This window comes from Schistocerca nitens, chromosome 5 (genome assembly GCF_023898315.1).
Source record: "Schistocerca nitens isolate TAMUIC-IGC-003100 chromosome 5, iqSchNite1.1, whole genome shotgun sequence".
NCBI lineage: Eukaryota > Metazoa > Arthropoda > Insecta > Orthoptera > Acrididae > Schistocerca > Schistocerca nitens.
In genome coordinates this window covers 459,112,255-459,138,552 of record NC_064618.1, presented here as the reverse complement: position 1 = coordinate 459,138,552, position 26,298 = coordinate 459,112,255, and the positions used below count along the sequence as shown (strand labels likewise).

General features: G+C 37.0%; 1 protein-coding gene across 1 annotated transcript in view; it reads right to left on the bottom strand.

Annotated features, from left to right (window-relative positions):
- LOC126260878 (dnaJ homolog subfamily C member 7) overlaps positions 1–26,298 on the bottom strand; it is an 84,216-nt gene that overhangs the window by 32,972 nt on the left and 24,946 nt on the right. The window contains exons 3-6 of the mRNA XM_049958319.1: positions 20,668–20,792; positions 12,492–12,680; positions 12,083–12,198; positions 11,309–11,462 (exon numbers count right to left, since the gene is read on the bottom strand). Coding sequence (XP_049814276.1) covers positions 11,309–11,462; positions 12,083–12,198; positions 12,492–12,680; positions 20,668–20,792 — 584 coding nt within the window. The remainder of the gene's footprint in view (positions 1–11,308; positions 11,463–12,082; positions 12,199–12,491; positions 12,681–20,667; positions 20,793–26,298) is intronic.

The following is a 26,298-nucleotide window of genomic DNA, read 5'->3' as shown; positions in this document are numbered from 1 at the left end:
CAGCTGAACTTCTTGGTGAAGTGACCAACAGTAGTCCCCCATCATTTTGGTGCTCCAGTGGCCTTGGTAGAGTTTTTCCATCACTTTAATAAAACACTCTCCTTGCTCTTCACTAACATCTCCCATATTGTCTGAGAAGTAATCAAGGTGACTGTTCAAAAAGGGAACTTTCAGGCTCATTAAACATCCTAAAGTTTTAACTTCTTTAACATTGTAGCTTTAATAGAAACATATTCTGAGTCTTTTGCATGCCATAAGAACTTCTTAACAACTTGCTTGAATGATACCCATGCTACTTTCTCACTTAAGGTCACTGTGGATTCAAAGTTAACATCAAACATCAATTTTCTAATGTCAGGTCCGACAAAGCTTCTGAAAGGTGTGGAAACTTTTGGCAGAGATACTTAAACCAGGGTCCATCTTTAGCCAAAGCCTTTACAAACTGATTCATTAGGGCTAACTTTATATGTAGAGATGGTGGTAGTATGTTTTTTGGATCTACAAGGGTTTTGCATAGAATGTTGTTCTCACCAGGTTTTAAAGGCTCCCTTACAGGCCAGTTCTTTCTGCACCAGTGTTGATCCCTAGCCCTACTGTCCCATTCACACAAGAAACGTGGAAATTTGGTAAAGCAACCTAGCTGACCAAAGAGCACGCATGTTACTTTTAGGTCGCCACATATCATCCAACCGAGAGCAGAATAGCCTATTTTATATAGCACTATTTCTAGATTTTCATAGCATTCTTTCATACGTACAGAATGTCCATCAGGTATAGATACATACTTGTTACCACTGTGTAATAAAACAGCCTTTAAACTAGTTTTGGATGAATCAATAAACAGCCTCCAGTCTTCCTTTTTGTATTCAATAACAAACTCATTCATCAGACCGGGAATGTCTGAGCAGTACACTAAATCACCTTCTTGTTGAAGAAACTCGGAAAATTGCTGCTATCTCTTCCTATACATGTATATACTGTTTCCAACTGCAAGTATGTTGTTCTCTTTTAATCTAGAGCCAAGCAATTCAGCTTTTTCTTTTGTTAAGCCCAGATCCCTAACCAAATCGTTAAGCTTGGTCTGAGTAAATTTGGGCTCTAGACTTTCTGTATTACAATGGAAATCATCATCATCTGGTTTATCTAAATCATATTGTACATCGTCAGAAAATACTTCAGTTGGAATAGAATTTAAATCATCTGGTGGTTCAGGAACCGGCAAATCTACACCATGCCCTACTGGCCGGAAGGTTAGGGTAGCTTATTACCTTCTTGTTTTTCAAATTATGAACCAGTTATATCAACACTGCAAAAGTAGCAATCATCGGAATGATTTCTTGGCTCCCTCCATACCATAGGAACAGCAAATCTAAAGGCCTTTCTTCTCCTTTTTGGACCTTTTTCTCAGATTTTCAACACACACATAACATACCTTATGCAGTGCTCAAGACTTATCTTAATCCAGTTTAGATCCAAAGTATGATAGACAAATCTTTTTCACGAAGAGTGTAATGTTTATTTGGTGTTTTTTAATCACAAATTCACCACAAACATAACAAAAACTGTCAGCAGAGTTTTTACAACCACGAATAGACATTGTACTGAGCACATGTCCAGGAAACGGGAGAGTGAGGTTAGGTTGACAGTAAACAAAACACCATCTATTGACACAAAAATAGAATCGAGCTTTTTTTGCCAGCAAATGTTTTTCAGCAGTGCTACCGACATCATCTACATTCATTACACCTTTTTAAATTATTTTAACTATATAAAAGCTGCTAAAGTCTTTAAAAAATTGCTTAATTTAATAAATTTAACAGTTTTTAAGTATCATACTTGGATTTCCCACCCTAAAAAACACAAGAATAAGGTATTTTCAGCAAAAAAGTTTTTCCATCATTGGCCTGTGTTATCTTTTGCCCAACTGCAACAAACTTAATGTGAAATTTTGTTTCCAGCTGTCTCTTCCTTTCCAGCTAAAAAAGAAGAAAATGGCAAGATAACATATGGCGTTAAACAAAATACAGAGTTATGTAACTCAAATGAATTAATAAATACCATCTCTTAAAGTTTTTTTCATCATGGGTGATGTTATAGATAAACAGATTACACCAGTAGAAAATTTGTGCACTCTTCACAGAGACCTTGCACACCAACTGGCAACTTATTTATAATAGTAAATGAAATGTACATCTGGAAAGATGCTACAATGGTTCTCACACGTTAGTGAAAAAAAATCACAAAAAGAGCAACAACTTATGAAAGCAGTACTGCAAACAACTATAACTTGCAAACTGGCCTATCTGTAAATAAAATACAGTAGAATGATTCAGATTAGTATGGCAGCTATTGCTGTGTGAGTGAGAAGACAACCAACGCAGCAAGATGGTAGCTAATGCTATTATTTACAAGATGAACAAGGATGGGAGACCATTGTCAGACTAAATGTAACTAACACTGACATCTGCGGTCAAGTTATTAAATGCTCATTCTCTTGTTATATACAGACTGTGCCAACAATTTAAAATCACAGTTTTGGTGTACGGAAAGTAAACAGAAGGAGCAAAATATGACATTTTCATCTTCCAAGGCCTCAGAATTCTTTTTATCATCAATGTCTCCAACAAAAAACAATAGACTGGACAGTGCAGTCAGTTAAGGTTTTTGACTTTAGTCAAACAGTATGTCACAAAAACGAAGAAATATAATTCTGCTCAAGGTCTTCCTCCTCCGACCTTGGCCACACAGAGCAGCTTTGAAAGAAGCACATTTGCTTTTAATGTAGTGTAAAAACAAGTATTAGCAGCATCACACATTACTGTGAGGCATTACTGTAAGCAGTAATTAGTAAATGTTAACATTACCTGTGATACAACCAACTGCCACATTCATTTTTTACATTTGAATCATGTTTTTAAGTTTACACATATTTTCTCTGTCTAGAGTGTGGTTTAATTTGTGTCAGTCCTCTGTTCTACTATGATGGCTGAGTTTCATCAGATTCAAGGCTCAACTTTTTGAACTATAATTTACTTTTTCTTCAATTTTTTGATACCCACTTTAAACAGATTATCTTATGTCAAAAGTTACTTGAGCCAGCCATGGAACATCAGCTAACAGATAAAATACAGCAAAACAATTCTTGGAAATCAGAGTTCTGTTACAGATTTGGTGTATTGTTTTTCTTCTTGGGCTGCCCACCAAACAGGACTATTCAGAGGAAATGGGAAATGAGCAAGGAGGAGATGCAAAATGTGTCAAATTTTTGTTTATCAGAGCAAGTCACACATGCTACATAAACAGCATTCTCAATCATAAAAAGGACTGCTCTTGAAATTTAAAGAATCCTATTTGTGAAATGAACCAAAAAATACATATCACATAATGAACATGGCAATAAATTTAAGGAAACATTTACAAGCACACACAAATGTAGCACTTCCTGCACAACATTTTGTAAGTAGAATATCACAGTTAACAGAATACTACATAACTTTTGTCACACTATAAGATGACTTTCTGGGTACAAATATATTTGCAGAGGAGATTTACGTGTATTTATTTAACTTACATCTCTCTATATATTACTTAAGCACGTAATATGACTACTTCCGGGACAGACAAATCACCCCCCCCCTCCTCTTCCTGCTGCTCCCCCCTCCCCCTCCCCTCCTCCTTCCTCATCAGCAACACTGTATGTACTGTTCTGAAACTTCCAAACAGATTTAAACTGTATATCAGCAGGAACTCAAAGCTGGAAGCTTACACTTGTGATAAAAACAAAGTTCCAATTTTGAGTTCCAGTCCAGCATACAGTTTTAATCTGCTAGGCAGTTTTAAAATAGTTCATGTCACCTGCCACAACAAACAATGTGGTTGGCAGTCTGCTACAATAGAAAAAATACCAGCAACTGTAAATTGTCTTGTTCTGTCAGCAAGCTACTGTCATTGTCAGACTGAAATGTTCAGGATATTTCAGTTAGTTGGATGTACGAAAATTTTAGATAGCACTCATTCTAAGGAATTGGGATCTGTGTTTTATTCACCTCATGATGTAAATTTGCAATCCATTTGGTTTGTGTACAGGAGACAGGTCAAAAATTTATAAAACAGTTACAATGATTTTTACATTAATAAATAATAGCACTATAAGGGTATTTCTTGGAATGTGTAACACATTGTATCCAGCTCAAATTTCCAGTTTGTCCCGCATGAATTCATCCACTGAGTAGTAAACACTTCAGCGTCAGTACCTCATATAGCTTTCTTTTAAGTGGACCTAAATTCATCTGCATCAACTTGTTCCCTTTTAATTTATAACAAACTTTCATTCTCACGTATTGAGGTCCCTGGATACACAGACTGAGGCAGTGGGTGGGGAGCATTAAATTTTCTTTGTTTCTGGTATCATGTGAATGGACAAAATGGTTTCCCTCAAATAATTCATGTCTGGTATACAAAAATATAATAATCTCATAGGTATAAGGATGGCAGAGTTAATATTTAATGGTTGACATGGTTCTCTGTGATTTGCAGTGCACATATTTCATATGATTTTTTTTCTATATTTTTAGTATCCGCACTATGTTTGTAGAGTTAGCCCAAAAAGGTATTGGTGACTGCTCTTCTGTTTTTTTTAATTGATGAGACTGCCTGAGTCTCAATGGCGGAGCAAGACTGTCATACGTGTCATCTGGTATTGTAATACAGAAAGACATATTTGCATTAAAGCAAATTGCTAAGAAATACAATATTGAAACTTCCTAGCAAATTTGAACTGTGAGCCATTCTGGGACTCAAACCTGGGGCTTTTGTCTTTCACAGGCAAGTACTCTACTGAATGAGCTATCAAAGCACAGCTCATGATTGGCCCACAGAGCTTTACTTCAGCCGATACTTGTCTTACACCTTAATTTTCAGTATATCACTAAAATAAAGTAAGGAATCTTTTTTATTGAACTCTCACACAGTTTTATTAATTCATATTGAATATTTCAGATAACTAGAATTTCTTCATCTTCAGGAAAGGCATATATAAAGTAAGTGTTTCACTATCTTTTCAAGGTGCACTGCCTTTTATGTTGTTTTATCAAAAAGAAAACTCATTATGAGCAAAGGTTTCTCCTTTAAACTCAATTTGCATTCATACTGCTCTACGAGTACATTATCCTTAGTTTAATTAATTCTTTATACTATAACTTTTTAGAGACTGCAAGATAGAATATGTTCTGGATTACTATCCCATTTCTCTTGGGTGCTTTCGACTAACAACAGACTAACACTATCATTTTCACACTCATTCTGATTAATTGGGAAGGTAACAATGTTTCACAATTACATTGAAAATGTGTGACAGTTTATACCTGGTTACATTTTACCAGTGACTGAGTTAAGTTGCAGCACTTATGAATTACTAAGGAATTCCCAAGACAACTATTGCTGTTTTTATTGTAACAATGTAGCAGTTAACAGCATCATAATTAAAGTGCTTTGCAACAAACCCATCTTTAACTATCTATATTTTTACCAAACCTCAAGCACAACAAATGAAAATGTATCACTGCACTAATTTCATAGGTATCGCCAAATTCTATAATTAGACGATCAAACAATGGAAACTCCAGGTAGGAATATCAATAATGTGGGAAAAAACAGATCGCTACTTACTCTAAAGATGACACGTCAAGTTGCAGACAGGCACAATTAAAATACACACACATAGCTTTCAGCCATAGCCTCTGTCAGTAGAAAACGCACACACGCGCATCACACACACTAACTTCAGCTCTTGGGCTGACCCGAGATGCTGGAGCTTGCAGTTGTGTGTATGTGCACATGCATATGCGTATTCTACTGACGAAGGATGTGGCTGAAAACTGTGTGTGTGTGTGTGTGTGTGTGTGTGTGTGTGTGTGTGTGTTTCAATTGTGCCTGTCTGCAACTTCACATATCTTCTTTACAGTCAGTAAATTGTTTACGATTAGAGAATCATACATATGAGAACATCCTTGACTTATCAGGCTCTAAGTGTATCACACAATAGCAGAAGTATGTGTACATGTTCATCATTAACTACAAAAAGATGATATCTTTTAGGAAGATAAGGTGAACTATTTAGGGTTCATATACATGAATAACTGAATAATATTACATATTAGTATTTATTGACTAGACTGCAGTAAGAATCCCTATTTTACAGTTGACAGGGACTTTAAAAAACTGTGTACCGGTAAACTACAGGAAGATGTAAATGGGGGAAAATTACTTTTTAAGCACATAGTTTATAAACCTCAATTTTCAATTTCATTATTTGTACCTTTAATTTGAAACCCTTGTTCTTACATAAGTTTTACTTTTCATGAACATATTTGTATCCCGGGACGGTGAAACATGTCACTTGACAGCTCGCATGTAGCTAGCTATACTGCGATTGCGAGGTTGCAATAACTGCCACCGCACACGTCCACAGCTCCGAACTATATTTTGTAAATGTAATCTACAATCAACCTTTATACGTAAGTACAACAAAGTATGTTTTTCTAACACTGGAGAGGACGATGACGACGACGACGACGACTGAGACTAGGCGTTTGATAGTGTATGAAACTGGGAAACAAAAACAGCCGAAGTTAATGACAACATCTACGAAAAGTGGTTCCGAATTGTTACTGCAACAGCTGCATGTAAAATGTTGTATGACAATGTAAACCTAAGCATTCCAAAGAACACGTCATCCCCACACATAGAAATAAAGCAAAACATGCACAGCCTACTTGATTGCAGAGAGAAAGAATTAATTCTGTATATATTTACACTCACCAATTTACGATGTCAATGGCGCAATTCCACCCAGTTCTCCTTCACTATTGTAGGAATCAGTGCCAAAATCATCATCATCATCATCATCATCATCATCATCATCATCATCATCATCTGTTAGTTTTCATTTATAATTCCATCTATAGTCTGTGCTTCTCTTATGAGTTTAGCGACATGGTCTTTCTTCCTACATGTGGAAGCGTGTACAGTACTAAGACCTTCACGTGGCAGTCTTTCCACTTATGTTATAGTAAAAGTCTTCTTGTTACTCCTAATGTACACCTTGACATCACTCCAAACCAACTGAATTGGATTTATATAGCAGTGATTAGACAGTAGCCTAATTACCAAGTGACTGTTCTCTTGCAATTTCGCCTACAATGTATTTGGGTGTCACAGGCTTATTTTGTTTTACGAGCGAATATAAAAATGGGTTTGTTACCTCATGTCCGCAGCAATGTCTCTCGCCTGCAACCACTGATTCATAGTTTCTTTGCGGTCACTAGTGGTGGGAGTTTTGTCAAACCACAGAATAGTAGGGTGCATTGTCCATCACCAACACTGTTGGAACACTAAACTGGAGCAACAGATTTTTAAATCACTGTAGAAACTGTGGGTGGTCCATACCCTCATGATAGTCACCGGTTTTTCTCAATCAAAAAACTAAAAATCCTTCAGGCACAAAGCTGTTTGAAGATCCTGCATGGGCCACAATTAATCTGGATCCTCCTCCTGTTGGCTGATGACTGCTGATATTTGGAGTATCATCTGTCCAGCATTTATGAACTGGTTCTCCAGCATTGACCCAGGTTTCATCTAACCGCATGACTGAGTGTATACAATTTTGTACAATTCTGTGTAAGAAAACGCTACAAGCTGCAATGACATGAGCTTTTTCAAGTACAGTTTTCAGGAATCGACGCATGCCCATGAACAGAAACAAATTATTTTTCTTGCTCATAAAACTCACGTGTCCTCTTTAGCAATTCCAAAGCCTGACTATATAATGCCACTCAACAGCACAAAGAATTGTCACTTGGTGAATGATGTTTTGGTGACACTGTTTAACCCTTTATGGCCTGAATTTATTTTTTGACTGACATTTCGAAATTTTTCTGTGGTGTTCTAGTTGTTAGGAAATAAAGAAAAAATTAATCAAATATTACGCAAATTTTATTAATTTTTTCCAAAAAGTGACTTGAGAGTCGCGTCAGGTCACAATGGTACAGACAGTAACAAATATTACTTCATGAAAAGTGGTACTCCTAAAAAAAGGCCTTTCTTTCATTGACACAGAAAAATACTTTACAATGAGAACATTTAGAATGAGGTCTTGATTTTATATTACGAACAGCACAGTTTTCACATCAACCATGATCTGCAACAAAATTTGAGCAATAAGCTCCGAGATTTTGGGTTCTAATTTCATTTGAAGTGGAAAATTATTATGAAGGTCAGATTCTCACAGGAAATGCACGGAATAAAAACTGAAGGATCATCCTGTAACTGCATACAACCAAATACCACGAGGATTGCACGTACTGAAATTAAAATTGCTTTAGTGACACAGATAACACATCCATGAAAGAACTGCGATACATTAACAGTGTACGAAAGCAAGAATAAGTGGTGTGCTACATTTCTGCGACAACTCAAAATGAATGTTTTACACTCATTTTTACAACATGGGTCTTTGAAGTCCTGTCAGATCACAAAGGGTTAATAAACAGAAACTGCAGTCAAGGCAGTAACACAACACAAAAAAGCAGGTGATCGCGGACTAACATACAATGTTTACACGGAAGCCAGCAATGTGGTTGAGTCGACACAGGGGACCGGCTTTTGTGGCTGTGCTGTTATTGGTTCAGAAGATGCACCACCTTGCATTCCTCATTTGTTTGTAAGTCATATTGAGAACTTTGCGGCACTTGGGGAGCAACCTGGAAGCGACATGTTTCAGCGACCCGGTTATAGTCCATACATTTCTTTTTTGTAAAAAAAAGGGAATTATAGTTTGTTTCAACTTCTTCTGGTGGATTTTTCCCTACCTGTTTTTCTAGGTCAAAAATATATTTGAGAGTTTGGTGTCTACATCAAAAATTTACCAGAAGCCAGAAAGTGATCACACAGCCTGGACCTGGGCATATATAAATGTGTTACATACCAATTATGACCACAAACTTCAGAAACACAGTACATACAACTTCCAAATTATGAAAGTATATAAATCACCATTACAAATGATTTTAATGAAAAATATGTGAAATATGGGATATCAGTTGGCAACCAGTGATGGCCAAATACTTAAGATAGTGGACTCAATGAGTAGAATTGTGTTCCACAAATATCACAATGTTACTTGTATGTAGATACGTGGTGGCAGAACAAGATATACAGTGGACTGTAAAGTTGAAGGTCAGCTGACCCATCACGTCCTAAATTAATCAACTCCTCAGAAATCAGGACATATTTGAAAAATTGCCAAGTGTTTAACATATATGATTATATTTTAAATACTGTTGTGCTCATTTCTCTCACTGCTATTGAAGCTCTACTATTTGGTGTCAAAATAACCACCACCTTAGAAATTACTAAACATTCTGGCAAGTGGGAGGAACAACATGTGCCACACACTAAACAAAATTCAGTTCCTGTTAGGTGGCCCAGCACCTTTTAACTACCATGTCAAACACAAACAGTATAAATTGTTCCAACTTTTAGTGACTTTTACCATATCAGAATTAGAAACTCCATGGCTGAAGAAGTTGACTGCAAAATATTTGTAAACACTACTTGAAAATTAGCATCTTGCCAATGTCACTTTATAACAAGTACACTGTTTTGTTTGCTTCTCTCCATGAAGCATAAATGACATGAAATTTATAATTGTAACAATGCAAAACTGGATGAGAATTAATATTATGGACACAGAAAATTTAAGGGAATGATAAAAGAAGTCAAACAGTGGGAAGACATTAATTCAAGGAACAAGAAAGTGGTGTTTCACTGTATACTCAAAAATTCATTCATTCTGTTTAAAATCGAAGTTGTAATGGTACAGTTCTCACTGGCAGAGCACAACTAGGAATCAAAGATGAATGACAACCTCAAACTACAGTCCTATTTGTAAGAGCAATACTAGGTAAATACTGCATGGTGAATAATTAAGAACACACCAACATAAAAGATACAGTTTATTATTGTGACATGTCAGATGTGTCTAGTAACAAACTGGCGAAACACTAACATCTGGAGCAAAGCTGGAAGACAAATGGCGGAGGGAAGAAAATGAGGCTTGAGTTTTCTGAAATTTAAAAACAGAAAGCACAAATAAGTAATGGGACAGGATCAGCAACAACAGGATGCCATGAATGAGAGTAAAGCTGCTGAGCAACTGATATTCTACTGTCACACAGTGTAGTAATGCTGCTAGTAAAAGAACGACAATTAGGTTTTAATGCTCAAATGATAAAGAAGTATTTAAATAACAGCTCAAGCTCTGTGAACAGATGGATAAGGAAATCCTACAAACCTTTTTCGTAGAAACCATTTTGGCTTTTGTCTTAAATTTAGGAAAATCATGGAAAACCTAAATATGGATGGGTGAATAAGGACCTGAACCTCAGTCCTCCCAAATGCAAGTCCAGTATCTTACCACTGTGCTGCTATTAATAAAACTGTCCACATGAAAATGCTACAGTAACACTAGTCAATGAACAATAGAGAATGGCAGTTTTTCTGTATAATATAGCAGAGGGAAAGGCAATTGCAGATGAGCATCAAAATAGGGCAAGGAAGTAAAATAAATTTTACAAAATGTTGACTAAGTTCCAATGTGACACATGATGGATGAATCAAGAAAAACAATGAGCATATTAGCTTCAGTCAAGAAATCTTTTCCAATTGAATGGAGTACAAATATCAGTGATCTACAAATGAGACAGATGTCAGTGAAAAGAAGACTGGGTCAAAGTAGTACATGGAAGTAAAATGTAGACATAGGAAACCTCAAAAAGGAGAAACTAAGTGTTCTAAAAGAAATATCAAAGAATATTACTGACAAAAAGAGACCAAAATAAGAACAAAATAAAAAAAATACATCAAAAAATTGTCTGAAAGAGGAGAATGTTGATGGGACAGCTTAAGCTCTGTGAACAGATGGATAAGGAAATCCTACAAACCTTTTTCGTAGAAACCATTTTGGCTTTTGTCTTAAATTTAGGAAAATCATGGAAAACCTAAATATGGATGGGTGAATAAGGACCTGAACCTCAGTCCTCCCAAATGCAAGTCCAGTATCTTACCAGAAATTAGCAGATTAGAACCTGAGAAATTAGATAAGGGGACAAAAAAAAATTATGTATAAACAAAATGCATGAAAAAAAAAAACAAAAATATATCGAGGAACTGAAAATTCTATTTATAAGAGTATTTTTTCAATACTCATACCAATTTTGTATCAAGATTTCAGTACTGAAATATTACAAACCTTATAAATATCCATTGCTTTTGTGTGGTCTGGTGCCAGTTTAAGAACATGCTGAAAATGGCTGAATGCTTTCTCCACATTATCCTGGTAGTACAAACACATTCCTCTAACATATATTGCATCTGCATTCTGTTTATCAAAATGCAGTATGTCACTGAAATGGTCAAATGACAAATTATCGTACATTACTCTGACTGGAGAGAGAATATCATACACTGACTGGAGAGAGAATAGATAATTTACGAAACAATAACATCAAATTACACACACAACGCTATGAAATGCTATTACAATGAGTAAAAAGAGAATAAAAAGAAACAAAAAATTAATGATGAAATTCCTTATTTGTTACGGTACAAACATGTATTTTAAGATAAACAGGATGGAGAAAATAATTACTCACCAGCTAAGATATCAGTTAGGTAGAGCACAGCGTGAAGCCAAGTATTTGTTTAAAAATAGTGCAGTGATGAGATGAACACTTTCTTATCTAACCTCTTTGAATGATGGTAAATCAATTCGCTCCTCTCGTACTATGTTAAATCTGATTTTTTTAAAAAAAGCTTTTCACTAATGGGTGCATACTGATAGAAGGCACAAAATGATGTTTGAAATTATGGGAAATATTAAAAGTAGAAGAGTGAGTTACAAGGATGTGTCTAATGTCATACAGGAATAGCTGAACTGACAATGCAGCAGGAAACAGAGCAGAAAATTTGATGAGGACAAGAATTGGAGTGCAAACTAATCAGAGAACGCTCTTCCACAACTTACTTTGCAACTTCTTGAGCTTCCTGATATCTTCCTATCAGGGCAAGACACTCAGCTCTCTGTAATTTGTACAGACTGCAAGGCACTTGCTCCAGCATACGGTCCATGCAGTACACAACCTATGTGTGACATGTTTCAAATTGACAAATTATTCTCCCTTATCAAAAAACACACACACTACTACTCAGACTCTTACACCTAAAAAAGACCAATGTTGTCAATTTTTTAAACAACACTGAGTTAGAACATATACTTACTGAATTTCTCTTTCGTAATATCAACAGGACAAGCATGATACAAGATCAAATACACTTCTTAAAATAAATGTCGACATTTGAATTTTTAAAACAGTTTGCATATTGATTAACACTTCAAAACAACAATGTTTAAATTTCTGAAATGCTATAAATACCTTTCTGTAGTCATTTTTCAAATAAGCTTTCTTTGCTTCTTCTTCAAATCTTCGAACAACTTCAATTTTTTTTATCTCAGGTAATATTGCAGTGTTAGCAGGCTCCAGCTCTTTAACAAATGAAATGGCATTTTCTGCAGCAGTAATGTCTCCAAGGGCAAGGCTGCACTTTGCAATTCGTATATAGCCCTTAAATAAATTCGCTAATGTAATTATTTACACAAAAAATTAAAAGAAAAAATTGACCTTAATTTCTTTCATATATTCTTTAATATCAGTTAAAAAGTTTAAAAAAAGAAAAGAAAACCACAATGAACTACATTTACTCCTTTAGGACACAAAACACTTATAACAATTATGAAACTAAACCTCTCAAATAACAAGACTTATCAGATAAACAATGGATTTAATTAAATTTTACTGACAATTCAGATTAAAGCAGGACACAAACAGTGTTATCCATCCATCATATTCTATAGACCTAACAGAGGAGGAGAGTATTCACGGATGTAGAGTAAGTCAAAGCATATATTAACAGGAATAAGCAAACCATGTACATTGAACTGTCGATGCGTTAACAAAAAACTATCACTGTGCAGTTTGTAATGCAATGACTGTCGCAAACAAAAAGCACTTGGTTAGGTCACAGCATCTGTCCACAACAGTCCTCACCACAAAGGAACTTCAAATAAAATTCTGAATAAACTGATACTCAGACCATTCAGTTGATTAACAATTCATCAAACCTGATTACTGAACTGATACTACTAAATTAATTTTCCCAAGTCCACAGACACCACCAAGGTATTGTCCACATGGACGACAATTGGTTGGAGGGGAGGGGGCGGAGAGAACAAATTTGACATTCCCCATTTAATTAATATAGAAAATACCAAGATAGTGAAATCTGGCTTTATTTTCTGACTGTTATATTGAATCATCCTTAAAGCCATGCAGTGGCAGATGCATAAACTGGGGAGCAGCTCTCCAGCCCACTGAACTGCAGTTTCTAGAGGTGTCAACATCATGAGGTACAGCATTTACCACCATTTAGTGGCTACCACTTATCCATTACCTCAGGAACAGCCTAGGTTATACATCCACAACCCACTCATGATGTTTAGGGTTACTACGCACATCACAATTTTAACGGCTGTGACTGTACTATTGCTTTGCCTGTGCCACAAGATAATGAAACTGCAGATCAACATGTAGCGCGATATGCTGCTTTGGCTGACCCCTGTTGCCATCATCATATGCATGATCCGGGGTTAGTTTCTTCTGTCAAAAGTGAAATCCATTATGCTCGCTCTGGAAACAGGTCTTTATCTGAAGAGGGTTTTGCTGTGTGAACTCTTGTTACTTTCAACTTGTTCTACAGCAAGTCTATTGCTCTATTATGTGAGTGATAATATATGGAAACTTGTGACACAGGATATTCTCATTTGTGTGTTTGTTTTTTAAAATATTTCTCCTCCAGATTATCCAGAGTTTTATTGTCTGTAGCTTCCCTACTGTACCCTTTGTAAATCAATTCCTTATCAGGCAATGAAACACCAAATAAGAAACAAAGTATGATGCCTGGGACAGAAGATCCACAGGGGAATGATCGGCTAGGGTACAATGATAGTTGGTGCTTCTTTCGTAATCTGCTACAGTTACATCCATGAATACCCAAATGCTACAATTTCAGTATTATTCATGCTCATCCCAGTAAAATTTAAATTCAGAAAGAAAGTCACTACGCTGGGAAAAAAAGCTGTTGCTCTCTTACTTATATCAAACAGCTGCTCTTTATCTCTTAGAGGTAAATTAAGATTCAGTTGATTGTATAGGTATGTTCCACAGAAAATAATTACCTACAGCTATCAATACAGAGCTGCATTTACAGTACACTATTTGTCAATCGGTTTTATAATGAGAACTTATTTATCATCCACCTAAAATTTTTTAAGACCTCTGATCTAGATATTCAGGTTACTCATAAAAAGATTGATATACGTTTTTCATTTTCTATTTAGGTGGTAGGGATTCTCAATTCCTTCCTTTATGTTAAATGGGACCGTCTTTAACATCATTGCACAGGAGTACTCAACTCTGCTCTCAACCTTAAAATGGCAAAAGTCTATTCGAAAATTGTGTTTGTTTCTTATTAAAATTGTCTACGTGACAGTTTAGCTAAAACTGATTTTTACAGCCAGCAACAAAAATCGTTGTTGACGTGAGTGAAGTGAGAATTCTCAGATCTATTATGGGACCTCTGCAAGCTTTGCAGTTATCTACTTTACATAATATTATTACACCTTGCTTCTGCAGAATGAATACTCTACTTTGTGTGAACCGTCTCAGAAGATAGTTCTGTACAATAAAGGAGTGAAAATATGCAAATAAGTCACAACTTATTAGTCAATGCATAGAGATACTTTTAATGTAGCTTTTTAAATTCTGTTTTTACCAGCCAGCATCAGATTGATACATATTAACAACAGATGACAACCTAAGCTTCAGAAGCAGCATGTCTTCATTCGGCATGTAAGAGAAGGCACGGACGTAATGGAACTATTCAAGACTTAGACAAGTTATTTGGGAGGAAAGGTCAGGAGAGAGATAGCAGGATAAGATCACAGTGGAATCAGCAGTGGGATGTCAATCGACATACAATAACTCCCATCTACATAGCTCAGAGAAGCTGGTGTTGGTCATCAAGCTTCTACACATATGGGACTTGTCCTTTAAGCACATTCTTCATTCCCATAAATCTCCTGGGCTCAATTTCCACATGCTCCCTCCCCATACCCTTCTCCAACCAGCCCCAGGACCCTAATTTCACTTATCCTCCACCCATGCCATCTTCCCTGCAGTCTCCTCTTCCTCTGTTGTCACCACTTCCCAATGCACACCTCCAAGTAATTTTCATTGTGCACTGCACAAACTTACCAGTGTCCATGTAATTCCTATCCCATGCACGTGATGCCTTTCCCTCCAGCATTCTTATCTGCATTTCCATCCCATTCCACTGCTGCCTCCCTCTGAGCCATCAGTCATCTTTCCACAACCATCATCCACTCTCCCCCTCCCCACCCAACAATCCACCACTCTAGTCAAGCTGCAGAACTGCAGTCTTGTTATTACAAAGGAGGAGGGGGGGGGGGGGACAAAAACAAATGTGAATGTGTGTTTTCAGGATGAAAAGAAGGGTTTAGGGATGAAAAGATTAGTATTTTAACAGAATCACATAACTGTCGGCAATGTGGGAAGGCAGGTTTTTTTAACAAATGGTAGCCAAGTGATACAACTTTCAGTAAACTGACCTCTGAACAGTCCCCCAAACAATTCCTCTTTCCACCCCAAGAAAGGAACTAATTTTTCCAGAAGGACAGACAGTTTCTTGTGCTTTTGTGTGTATTTACCAATAGTAGTGAATTTCAACTCCCGAAGGTAATATCTAGCCAGAATTCTAATAATAATGTTTTACATATATACGTACAACTCATTCTTCCTAAATTGTTCAGATGTTCTCTGTTATCTCCACAGCTGGATTTATAGAAAACAATGTATCTTTTTTTGGTTGGCAGCACGAATAGAGCACATGATGTAATACTAATTCTGGTGCTGGAGGACCAATCTGTGTCATCCATACAGTGATGCACACACAAAGGTCTTTGCTATAGAACTGCACAGCCAATTCAGTTACAGAATATGGTGTGTAACTTACAAGTAGGTCAGAGTCAGTGGTCTAGCAGTAAGGAGTGTGTCTGAAAACCAGAAGGTCATGGGGTTGAATCCTAGTTGTACCATGGATTTTTTCAGTGGCCTTTAACATAGCATCCACCTCTCAATAATGTAAAGATTAACCAGAAATGACACGTGGATTAGATTTCATATTAAACTAGAGGTCCTTGTTCCCTAGGTGGATAACTGGGGTGTGTTAGGCTATGCAAGTTGCTGAAGTTCTATCCAATTTAAACATTTGGACCACACCAAATTATTATCGTTACTTACAAATTTTACCAGTTGCCATTCCTACTTAAAGACAGCTTAAAGACTGTCTCACAAATATAGAAATCTAGACGATTGTAGCAGTTCTGATAAGCAAAATTGTGTGTCTTAGTTAACTCTTTCACTGGCAAACCAAGTCTGATCACTGATTGGGCCAGCATGCATGTTTAGAGAAGGGTACAAAACTCTACATGAACCATAGACCTTGCCACTGGTGGGGTGGCTTGAGTATCTCAGCAATACAGGTTGCCAAACTGTAGGTGCAACCACATCAGAGGAGTATCTGTTGAAGGCCACACAAATGTGTGGTTCCCAAAGAGGGGCAGCAGGAAGAGCGGCAGCGGCCTTTTCAGTAGTTGCAGCGGCAACAGTCTGGATGACTGACTGATCTGGCCTTGTAACATCAACAAAAATGGCCTTGCTGTGCTGGTACTGCAAATGGCTGGAAGCAAAGGCAAACTATAGCCGTAACTTTTCCTGAAGGGCATACAGCTATACTGTATGGTTAATTAATGATGGCATACTCTTTAATAAAATAATCCTGAGATAAAATAATCCCCTTTTGGATCTCCAGGTGGGGTCTACTCAGGAAAATGTCGTTATTAGGAGAAACGAAACAGACTTTCTACGGATCGGAGCATGGAATGTTAGTTCCCACAATCAGAGGGTAGGTTACAAAATTTTTAAGATCAATGGCAGGAAGAACAAGACACCTAGTCAGGTGAATACACGGTTGTTAGTACAAAATCAAAGAGAAGTAACGCAGGAGTATGTTTAATAATGAATAAAATATAGGAATGTGGGTAAGCTACTATGAACAGGATAGTGAAAAGATTATCGCAGCCGAGGTAGACAAAGCCCACAACCACCACAGTAGTATAAGTTTATATGCCAACTAGCTCCGTAGATAGTGAAGAGAGTGAGAAAATGTATGATGAGAGAAAAGAAATTATTCAAATAATTAAGGGAGATGAAATTTTAATTGTGATGGGGAAATGGAATTTGATACTAGGAAAAAGAAAAGAAGGAAAAATAGTAGGTGAAAATATAGACTGGCGGTAAAGAATGAAAGAGAAAACTGCCTGATAGGATTATGCACAGAACATACTTTAATCATCGGTAACACTTGCTTTATGAATTATGATTGAAAACTGCATACATGGAAGAGACATGGAGACATTGGAAGGTTTCACACTGATTATATAATGGTTAGACAGATTTAGGAAATTGTAAGACATTTCCAGGTGCAGATGTAGACTGCCAACAATTTATTAGTTATGAACCTTAGATTAAAACTAAAGAAACTGCAAAAAGACAGGAAATTAAGGAGTTAGGACCGGTATAATTTGAAAGAACCAGAGTTTGTAGAGTGTTTCTGAGGAAGCATTAGAAAATGGTTAACTAGAACGGGGGGACGGAATACAGTAAAAGACAAAAAGGTAGCTTCTAGAGATGGAAAAGTGAAGGCAGCTGAGGATCAAATAGGTAAAAAGACTAGGTCTAGTAGAAATAATTGGGTGACACAGGAGACAATGAAATTGACGAAAGGAGAAAATACAAAAATTCAACAGGAAAAAGGGAATACAAACATCTAAAAACAGACTGTCAGGAAATGCAAAACAGCTAAGCAGGAATAGCTAGAGGACAAATTTAAGGAATTAGAAGCATGTATCACTAGCAGGAAGATAAATATTGTTTACTGAAAAATTAAAGAGGCCTTTGAGAGAAGAGAAGCAGCAATATAAATACAAAGATCTCTGACATAAGACCAGTCCTTACAAAGAAGGGAAAGCTGAAAGGTGGAAGGAGTATGTAGAGGGTGTATACAACGGGGATGAACTTGCAGGAAATATTAGAGAAATGAAAGAGGACTGAGATGAAGATGAGATTGGAAACATGCTACTGTGAGAAGAATTTTACAGAGCACTTAAAGACCTCAGTCAAAACAAGGGCCCAGGAGTGGACCACACGCTGTCAGACCTATTGATAGAATTGAGAGAGCCAGCCATGACAAAATCCTTCGATTTGGTGCACAGGACATATGAGACAGGCAAAATACCCACAGTCTTCATGAAAAATGTAATAATTCCATTTCCACAGAAAGCTGGTGCTGACAGGTGTGAATATTACCAAACTATCATTTTAATAAGTCATGGTTGCAAGATACTAACACAAATTCTTTACACAAGAATGAAAAAACTGGTAGAAGCCGACCTGGGAGAAGATCAGATTGGATTCCGGAGAAATGTGGGCATACGCGAGGCAATACTGACGCTATGACTTATCTTAGAACACTGGTCAAGGAAAGGCAAGGCAAACCTATGTTTATAGCATTTTTAGACTTAGAGAAAGCTTGACAATGTTGACTGCAACACACTCTTTGAAATCATGAAGGTAGCAGCAGTAACAGACTGGGAGCAAAAGGCTATTTACAACTTGTACAGAAATTAGACGGCAGTTGTAAGAGTTGAGGGGCATGAAGAGGAAGCAGTTATTGGAAAGGGAGTGAGACAGGTTTGTAGCCTACCCCTGATCTTGTTCAATCTATACATTGAACAAGCAGTAAAGGAAACCACGGAAAAATTTGGAATAGGAATTAAAGTTAAGGGAAACAAATAAAAACTTTGAGATTTGCTGATGACATTGTAATTCTGTCAGAGACAGCAAAGGACTTGGAAGAACAGTTGAACACAATGGGTAGTGTCTTGAAAGAAGGATATATGATGAACATCAACAAAAGCAGAACAAGGATAATGTAGTCCAATTAAATCAGGTGATGCTAAGGGAATTAGATTAGGAAATAAGACACTTTAAGTAGTAGACGCGTTTTGCTATTTTGGCAGCAAAATAACTGATGATGGCCAAAGTAGAGAGGATATAAAATTTAGATTAGCAATACCAAGAAAAGTGTTTCTGAAAAAGAGAAATTTATTAACACAGAATATGGATTTAGATGTTAGGAAATCTTTTCCGGAGCACGGAAATATATGAAAGAGAAACACAGACAAACAGTTTAGACACGAAGAGAACATAAGCTTTTGAAATGTGGTGCTACAGAATAATGCTGAAGATTATATGGGTAGACCACATGACTAATGTGGAGGTACCGAACGAATTGGGGAGAAGTGATGTCTTTGGCACAACATGACCAACATGACAAGAAGAAGAGATCAGCTGATAGGACACATTCTAGGACATCAAGGGATCACCAACTTAGTATTTGGGGGGGGGGGGGGGGTTACAGGGGTAAAAATTGTAGAGGGAGACATAGAGATGAATAAAGTATGCAGATTCAGAAGGCTGTTAAGTTGAAGTACTTATCTGATGATGATGAGACTTACACAGAGAGCTGCATCACACCAGTCTTTGGACTGGATACCACCACCACCACCACCACCACCACCACCACCACAAGTTTACACTAGTAGTATAGATATTGCAAGGAAAGCCATATTTTTAATGAAATAAATGTCATACTTCAGAATGTGTTTTTGATGTAGCTGGTAAAAAATGGTGTTCACAGAGCAAGGAAATTTTATTTGTTATGTAAATATAAAACAATTGCAGCACATCCTTAGTTTGGCACAACATTTTTGATTGAGTAATACATAAGCTCTGTTACAAAAAAAATTATATGATGAAATATCCCCCGTAGATCACCACACACAAAAACAACAGACTGACATACTTGCAGAGTTAGTATATTAATACGATGAAATAGTTTCACAAGTTATCTAGCTGTATGTAGTGCCCTAATAAAAAAGACATCTGGGGACTACAAAGGTCTTTCAGCTGATTTCCTGATACTTCCTATATGGTGAAACACATACAAATCCTGTATGAGAATGCAGGCTCTCTCAGCGAATCTCGATTTTAAAATAATCTCGGGTTGACAGCAGAGTCAATGTGTTTTTTTCCCGGCAACATTTCAGCAAGTTTCTTACTTGCCACCTTCACTTCGCCTGAAGATGTCAAGTACGAAAGATATCAAGTACGAAACTTGCTGAAACGTTGCTGGGAAACAACACATTGACTCGGCTGTCAAACCGAGAAGATTTTATCACATACAAATCATTTCAAACTTTCACATATTCAGGAAGAAAATCCAGTTTTGACAATATTCAGTAACTTACTCTTTCACACAAATGAATTATCATAAATATTACAGTATACTTACTTTAACAAATCTTGGATCCAGAAGAACAGATTTCCTGGCATCTTCTAGAGCCTCCTTATACTGATGCAGCATCATGTAACAAGCAGAGCGATTCCCATAGTATGATGGCGAATCAGGACACAGCTCTATGTGAAATTAATGAAAAGTATTAGAAGTGAAAACTGGGAAACAGTTAAGCATTAGTCAATAAATTATGAAGATACTAGCCGTGTATATTACATTGAAATTCTGATCATGTTGTAGAAGAACAGTAACACACAACATCTGTAAAATTTATGGGAACAGTTTACTAACGGCTTCCCACACATTTACCACAAAGCATAGGCCTTACATTATTAGGTTGGTGCAAAAGTTCATAGCGTTTTTCCATATGTTTAATAAACATGACAAATACAAATAATAGTTACTTTAGTCATCAATAATATATTCTCCTTCACTGTTTGTAACAGTCTGCCAATCCTGGAGTAACTTTTGATTTCATGACTGTAGAAATCACATGGTTTTGAGACTAAGAACTCATCGAGCCATGTTCGGAGTGCATTTTCAGCTGCAAAGGAAGTTCTTTGAAGGTTGTTCGATAGAAAATGGAAAATCTGTGGGTGCGAGATAAGGTGAATTAGGTGAGTGCGGAATGAGTTCCTGACAGCTCCTGTATAGTGTTTGTCACTCTAGCAGAATGTGGGCAGGTATTATGGAGTAGCCTCACTTCAGGCCATCTCGAAATGACAAAATGTGAACTCAAATACCAACCATGAACTACAAATAAAATATGACAGTCAATAAATAAACTCACAGCAACTGGAACACCGACATTGGGGAGGTGGGGAACGGAACCATGCTATGAACTTATGCACTAACCTAATAGCCTAACAGTAACAGATACTGTGAGCAATTATGAATAATAAAGATGACGCAGCAGGTTATTCTCAGTAGTCAATAACATAATGACAATGTAAAACAATCAAATTACATTCAATTTTCATTCCATAGACCCAAAAGTGAGATGAATCTTGTGAGTATGAAACATGTCATAAAATATAACATAGAAGACATAGAACATTTGAATATAATGCTCACTTCCCAAATCATTTGTCAGGAGGTTGTCAAAAATGGCAATACATTAAAGTAAACTGGAACTTTTAATATTTACAGAGTACACGATCAGAATGAAACATAGATAGAACTTTTATTATCATACACCAAATACCTAATCTTGACTGTTGTGACTAAGCGCTGTCAAAATTGAAACCTAACAGACATTTTTACTTAAGCTGGTCTATTAATTCCCGTTAAGATCATCTATAAAATAGAAGAAGTTGTCTACCGAAAAGTCTTTCAAACTCTGTATAAACTGTTTTTTATCTGAAACAAAGTTTTTAATGGTTGCTGGCAATTTATTGAAATGTGTCTTCCTGAATACTGGATCTTTTTTTGGACCAAGGTAAGTGATTTTAGGTGTTTTTGTAGATTGTTCTTGTTACCAGTATTGATATTATGTATTGAGCTATTGCTTGGAAAGAGAGACACTATTTGCAACAAATTTCAGTAAGGAATAAATATACTGAGAAACAGTGGTTAGACTAAGCAGTTCTGAACAGGTTTTTCCATTTAATTTACACCACAAATAAGTCTTATTACACACTTTTGTACTCCAAAACTTTTTCTTGGTTTGATGGCTTATGCCACAACATGATCCCATATGACATAATAGAATGAAAGTAAGCAAAGCATGCTTTTTTTTATATTTGTATCTCCTACATCTAACAGCATTCACATTGCAAATACAGACTTGGTTAGGTGCTTCAGCAATTCTGTGGTACTCCCTTGCCAACTGAATTTATTATTGAGTTGTAATCCCACAAATTTAACACTGCCAACCTCTTCTATCTGCATATCTTTGTATGTTATATACATGTTTGTTTATTGGTCCAGTAAATCTTATATACATATAACGTATTACAGGTGTTGGACATATTTTACAGTACAATAGTATTAGGCAACTGTTCTACTTTGTTACTCATATAATCTGAGAAACTGTTAAAACAATTCTTTAATAAAAAAGTTTTCACAACTTTTTTGAATGCATTTATATGTTTGATATTCTTAAAAATTTATGGAAGCTTATTGTAGATTGTTACACCAGGGCAATAAGCACCCTTCTGAGATGTTTGCTGGAATAATTCACATGGATATTTCCCCTTAAACTAGTATGGTGCTCATGCACAGCAGTGTTTTGTATAAAGAGATTTGTATAAAGAGATTTCCACCACCCTGTACACAAGAATGATGTCTTAACACGTTGGTTCATAGAGCCAAGATTATCTTTGATGACGACCACCTACAGTCTGAATTGCAGAACTTAAAACGTGTTTTCGGGGAAAATGGATATAGCAAAAAAGACATCGCAAACGCTTTCAAGGGCTGCCGACGAAAGACAGCTGGTGAATCAGAAGAAGAGGCCCAACGGACTGTATTCCTGCCATACTGTGGAGCAACTAGCAGTAAGTTAGGACGTCTGCTGCAGAAACATGGGCTAAAACCAGTGTTCTGGCCCGCCCCCAAGATACGGGACATGTTGCGCCCTGTTAAGGACGACATTGCTCTCCGAGTGTCCGGTGTGTATGGTGTACCTTGTGAATGTGGCAGCATGTACATTGGACAGACAATTCGCACGGTTGCGGAGTGTTGTACTGAGCACAAGCGCCATATAAAACAAAGGGAGCTTGACAAGTCGGCCATAGCGAGGCATTGCCTAGAAAACAGACATAAGATACAGTTAGAAAATACAAAAGTGCTGGCTCAGGCTTCTACATATTGGGACTCCGTTATAAAGGAAGCTGCCGAGATTCACTTAAACAGAAACAATTTCAACAGAGACCAGGGATACACACTCAGCAGGGCGTGGGGACGGGCGTTGGACATCGAAAGAAAGCAGAGACAAATGCGCAACGCGGGAGTGGCAGTTTCAAACGTGGCGCCTCCCCCTGGCGCCACCTGATGTCACCGGTGCTGCCACAAGTTGCCCGGGTCGACTTACGCGCACGTGCCACATTGGATCGATCTGATTGGCTGCTGATGATGTCATCATGCCTATATATGTGAGAGACCGTAACAGCCCCGGCAGTCAGTGAACTCCTGACGACGATGGCGGAGATAGCCATCGAAAGCTCGAGCATTTTATTTGAATTGACGCGGCTGGAAAACCGAGAACGTTTTATTCATGTATGCCGTCGCGAAAGACTCCGAGGACACAAAGAGATTCTCTTTCTTCATCACACTTTTTTTACAATGAGCACAATTTCTAGGATATAAATGCAGGGAAGAGGGTGAATATTTAAATCTTTAAAAACTTGCTTAGAGAAACTTCTATTGTTTTCAATTTTTATAATTCAGATTATTTTCTTCTGCTTCCTCACCATTGTTATGGCAGGAGGAGAATTTTCCCAAAAGATAATACAATGTCTTAACAGAGTGTCAAGTTTTACAGTTTCAAGAGTTGCATTGCTGAATGATATTCTAATTACATATGTTAGTTTAGTTTACAGATGTTATGCGAGTTCCATTTCAGATTTCTGGCATGCAAAGGCGTAGAAATTTTGTCACAGTGACATTCTGAATTATTTCATGGTTGTTCATGTGAATTGCTGACTTTACAGTATATTTATTTTGGTGGGGCTGAAAGTCTAGAGTAACTGTACTGTTTTTATGTGGGCTTAAGACAAACCTTTTCCTATAAAGCCATTGCACAGCTTTATCTGTGATGACACCTGCAGCAGTGGTGGTGGTGGTGGGTAGTGTTTAACGTCCCGTCGACAACGAGGTCATTAGAGATGGAGCGCAAGCTCGGGTTAGGGAAGGATTGGGAAGGAAATTGGCCGTGCCCTTTCAAAGGAACCATCCCGGCATTTGCCTGAAACGATTTAGGGAAATCACGGAAAACCTAAATTAGGATGGCTGGAGACGGGATTGAACCGTTATCCTCCCGAATGCGAGTCCAGTGTGCAGCAGTGGTAAGATCATTATTTTTCACCTCAATAAGCAGACTGGTATCATCTGCAAATAGTACTACTTTTGCGTTATTTACAAGAGGGTCGATAATTAATGTAGACTAGAAAAAGAAATGATCTTATGAAAGAGCCCTGAGGTACATTGTGTGTAAGTGAGGGCAGAAGTGGGAGGTAGTGTTGGACTTCTGTAACCTGAGACTGATTACTTAAGCAGGATTTCAGCCTCTCATTTGGCACCCCTCCCACACTGTAACAATCTAGCTTTTTTTTTTTTAAGATAACTTAATGATCTATAACATCAAAAGCCTTTGTCAAGTCCAAAAAAGTACCTGAAATTTGCAGTGATTGACTATTGCACTTAAGGCATGGCTGACAAGATGAAAGGTAGCAGTCTCAGTGGAACGTTGTCCTCTGAAACCATGCTGGCAAACTGACAGTATATTACTCTGACTAAAAATTTCGTTAGCTGAGCTAGGAAGATTTGTTCTATACTCTTTGAAAAAGCCAGATTGCAGTGCTACATGTCTATAATTTGACATTTTCAAAGAGTCACCTTTCTTATAGTGAGATGTATAACTTTAGCAGTTTTTAGCACACATGGAAAATGCCCTTTGACAGTGAAGAATTGCAAATGTCTAGTAATGGTGTGATGACAAAGTTTGTTGACAGTTTTATTATATGATCAGGGGTCTGCTATTGCGGTTTTATAATGAACTTATGATTTTTCCTAGCTTACCTTGATTAGCAGGAGCAAGGAACATTGTGTTTTTGTTGATACTGAGGTTTGTAAGTGAAGTGCCCAGACATCCTTCACAGCTAATTTACCAAATTTTTTGGGCACTAAATCTTTGCAATTGTAGGTAGCAAAGTTCAAATTAAACAGGTGTGCAATTAACTTTGGGTTGGTAATAAAGCTGTCATTATGGAATAGAGCAACACTCTTATCAGTTTCAATTTTCCCATTAAGTTTCTGCACAGCTTTCCATAATGCCTTAGTCTTGTTTGACAATTACCTGGTATATTGGTTATTTTCTCTTAATTTAGCTTCTTTACAACCTACTTCAGAACTGATTTGTATTTTTTTTAAATAGCTTAGAAATTCTAGATCACTGTTTTTTAAAATTAGAATAAAGCTCTCGTCCTGTTACAGGAGACTAATTCCTGCTGTAACCCAGTTTTTATTTGTTTGTTTGTGCATTTTAATTTCTCTTTGAATGTATTCACTGAATTTCATTATGAAATAGCAGAACTTGCCATTAGTATTAGATTTACAAAGAGTCTTATCCCACAATTCATTAGATAGCAAATGCAGAAAATGTTCTATATTTCACGTCTCTTATATACAAGAGGGTCCTCCACACATGGAGGGCAGCTGAGGGGCACAGTATGTAGCTGTGCCCAATGATCACTATATCCCGTGTTGAATGTCTGAGCTGATTATCTATCTTCATTTACTCAAACTTGGTCAGGCAGAGTGGCACTAGTTTTTGTAATATGGTTTGGCGAGTTTATTGTTACATGCAGGTTGTGACTTTTGATGACATTAAGAAAGCTCTCTCTTTCTGTACTGCTGCTTATGAAATTGCTGTTAAGATCACCACATAGTACACCAGTTCTTTCATAA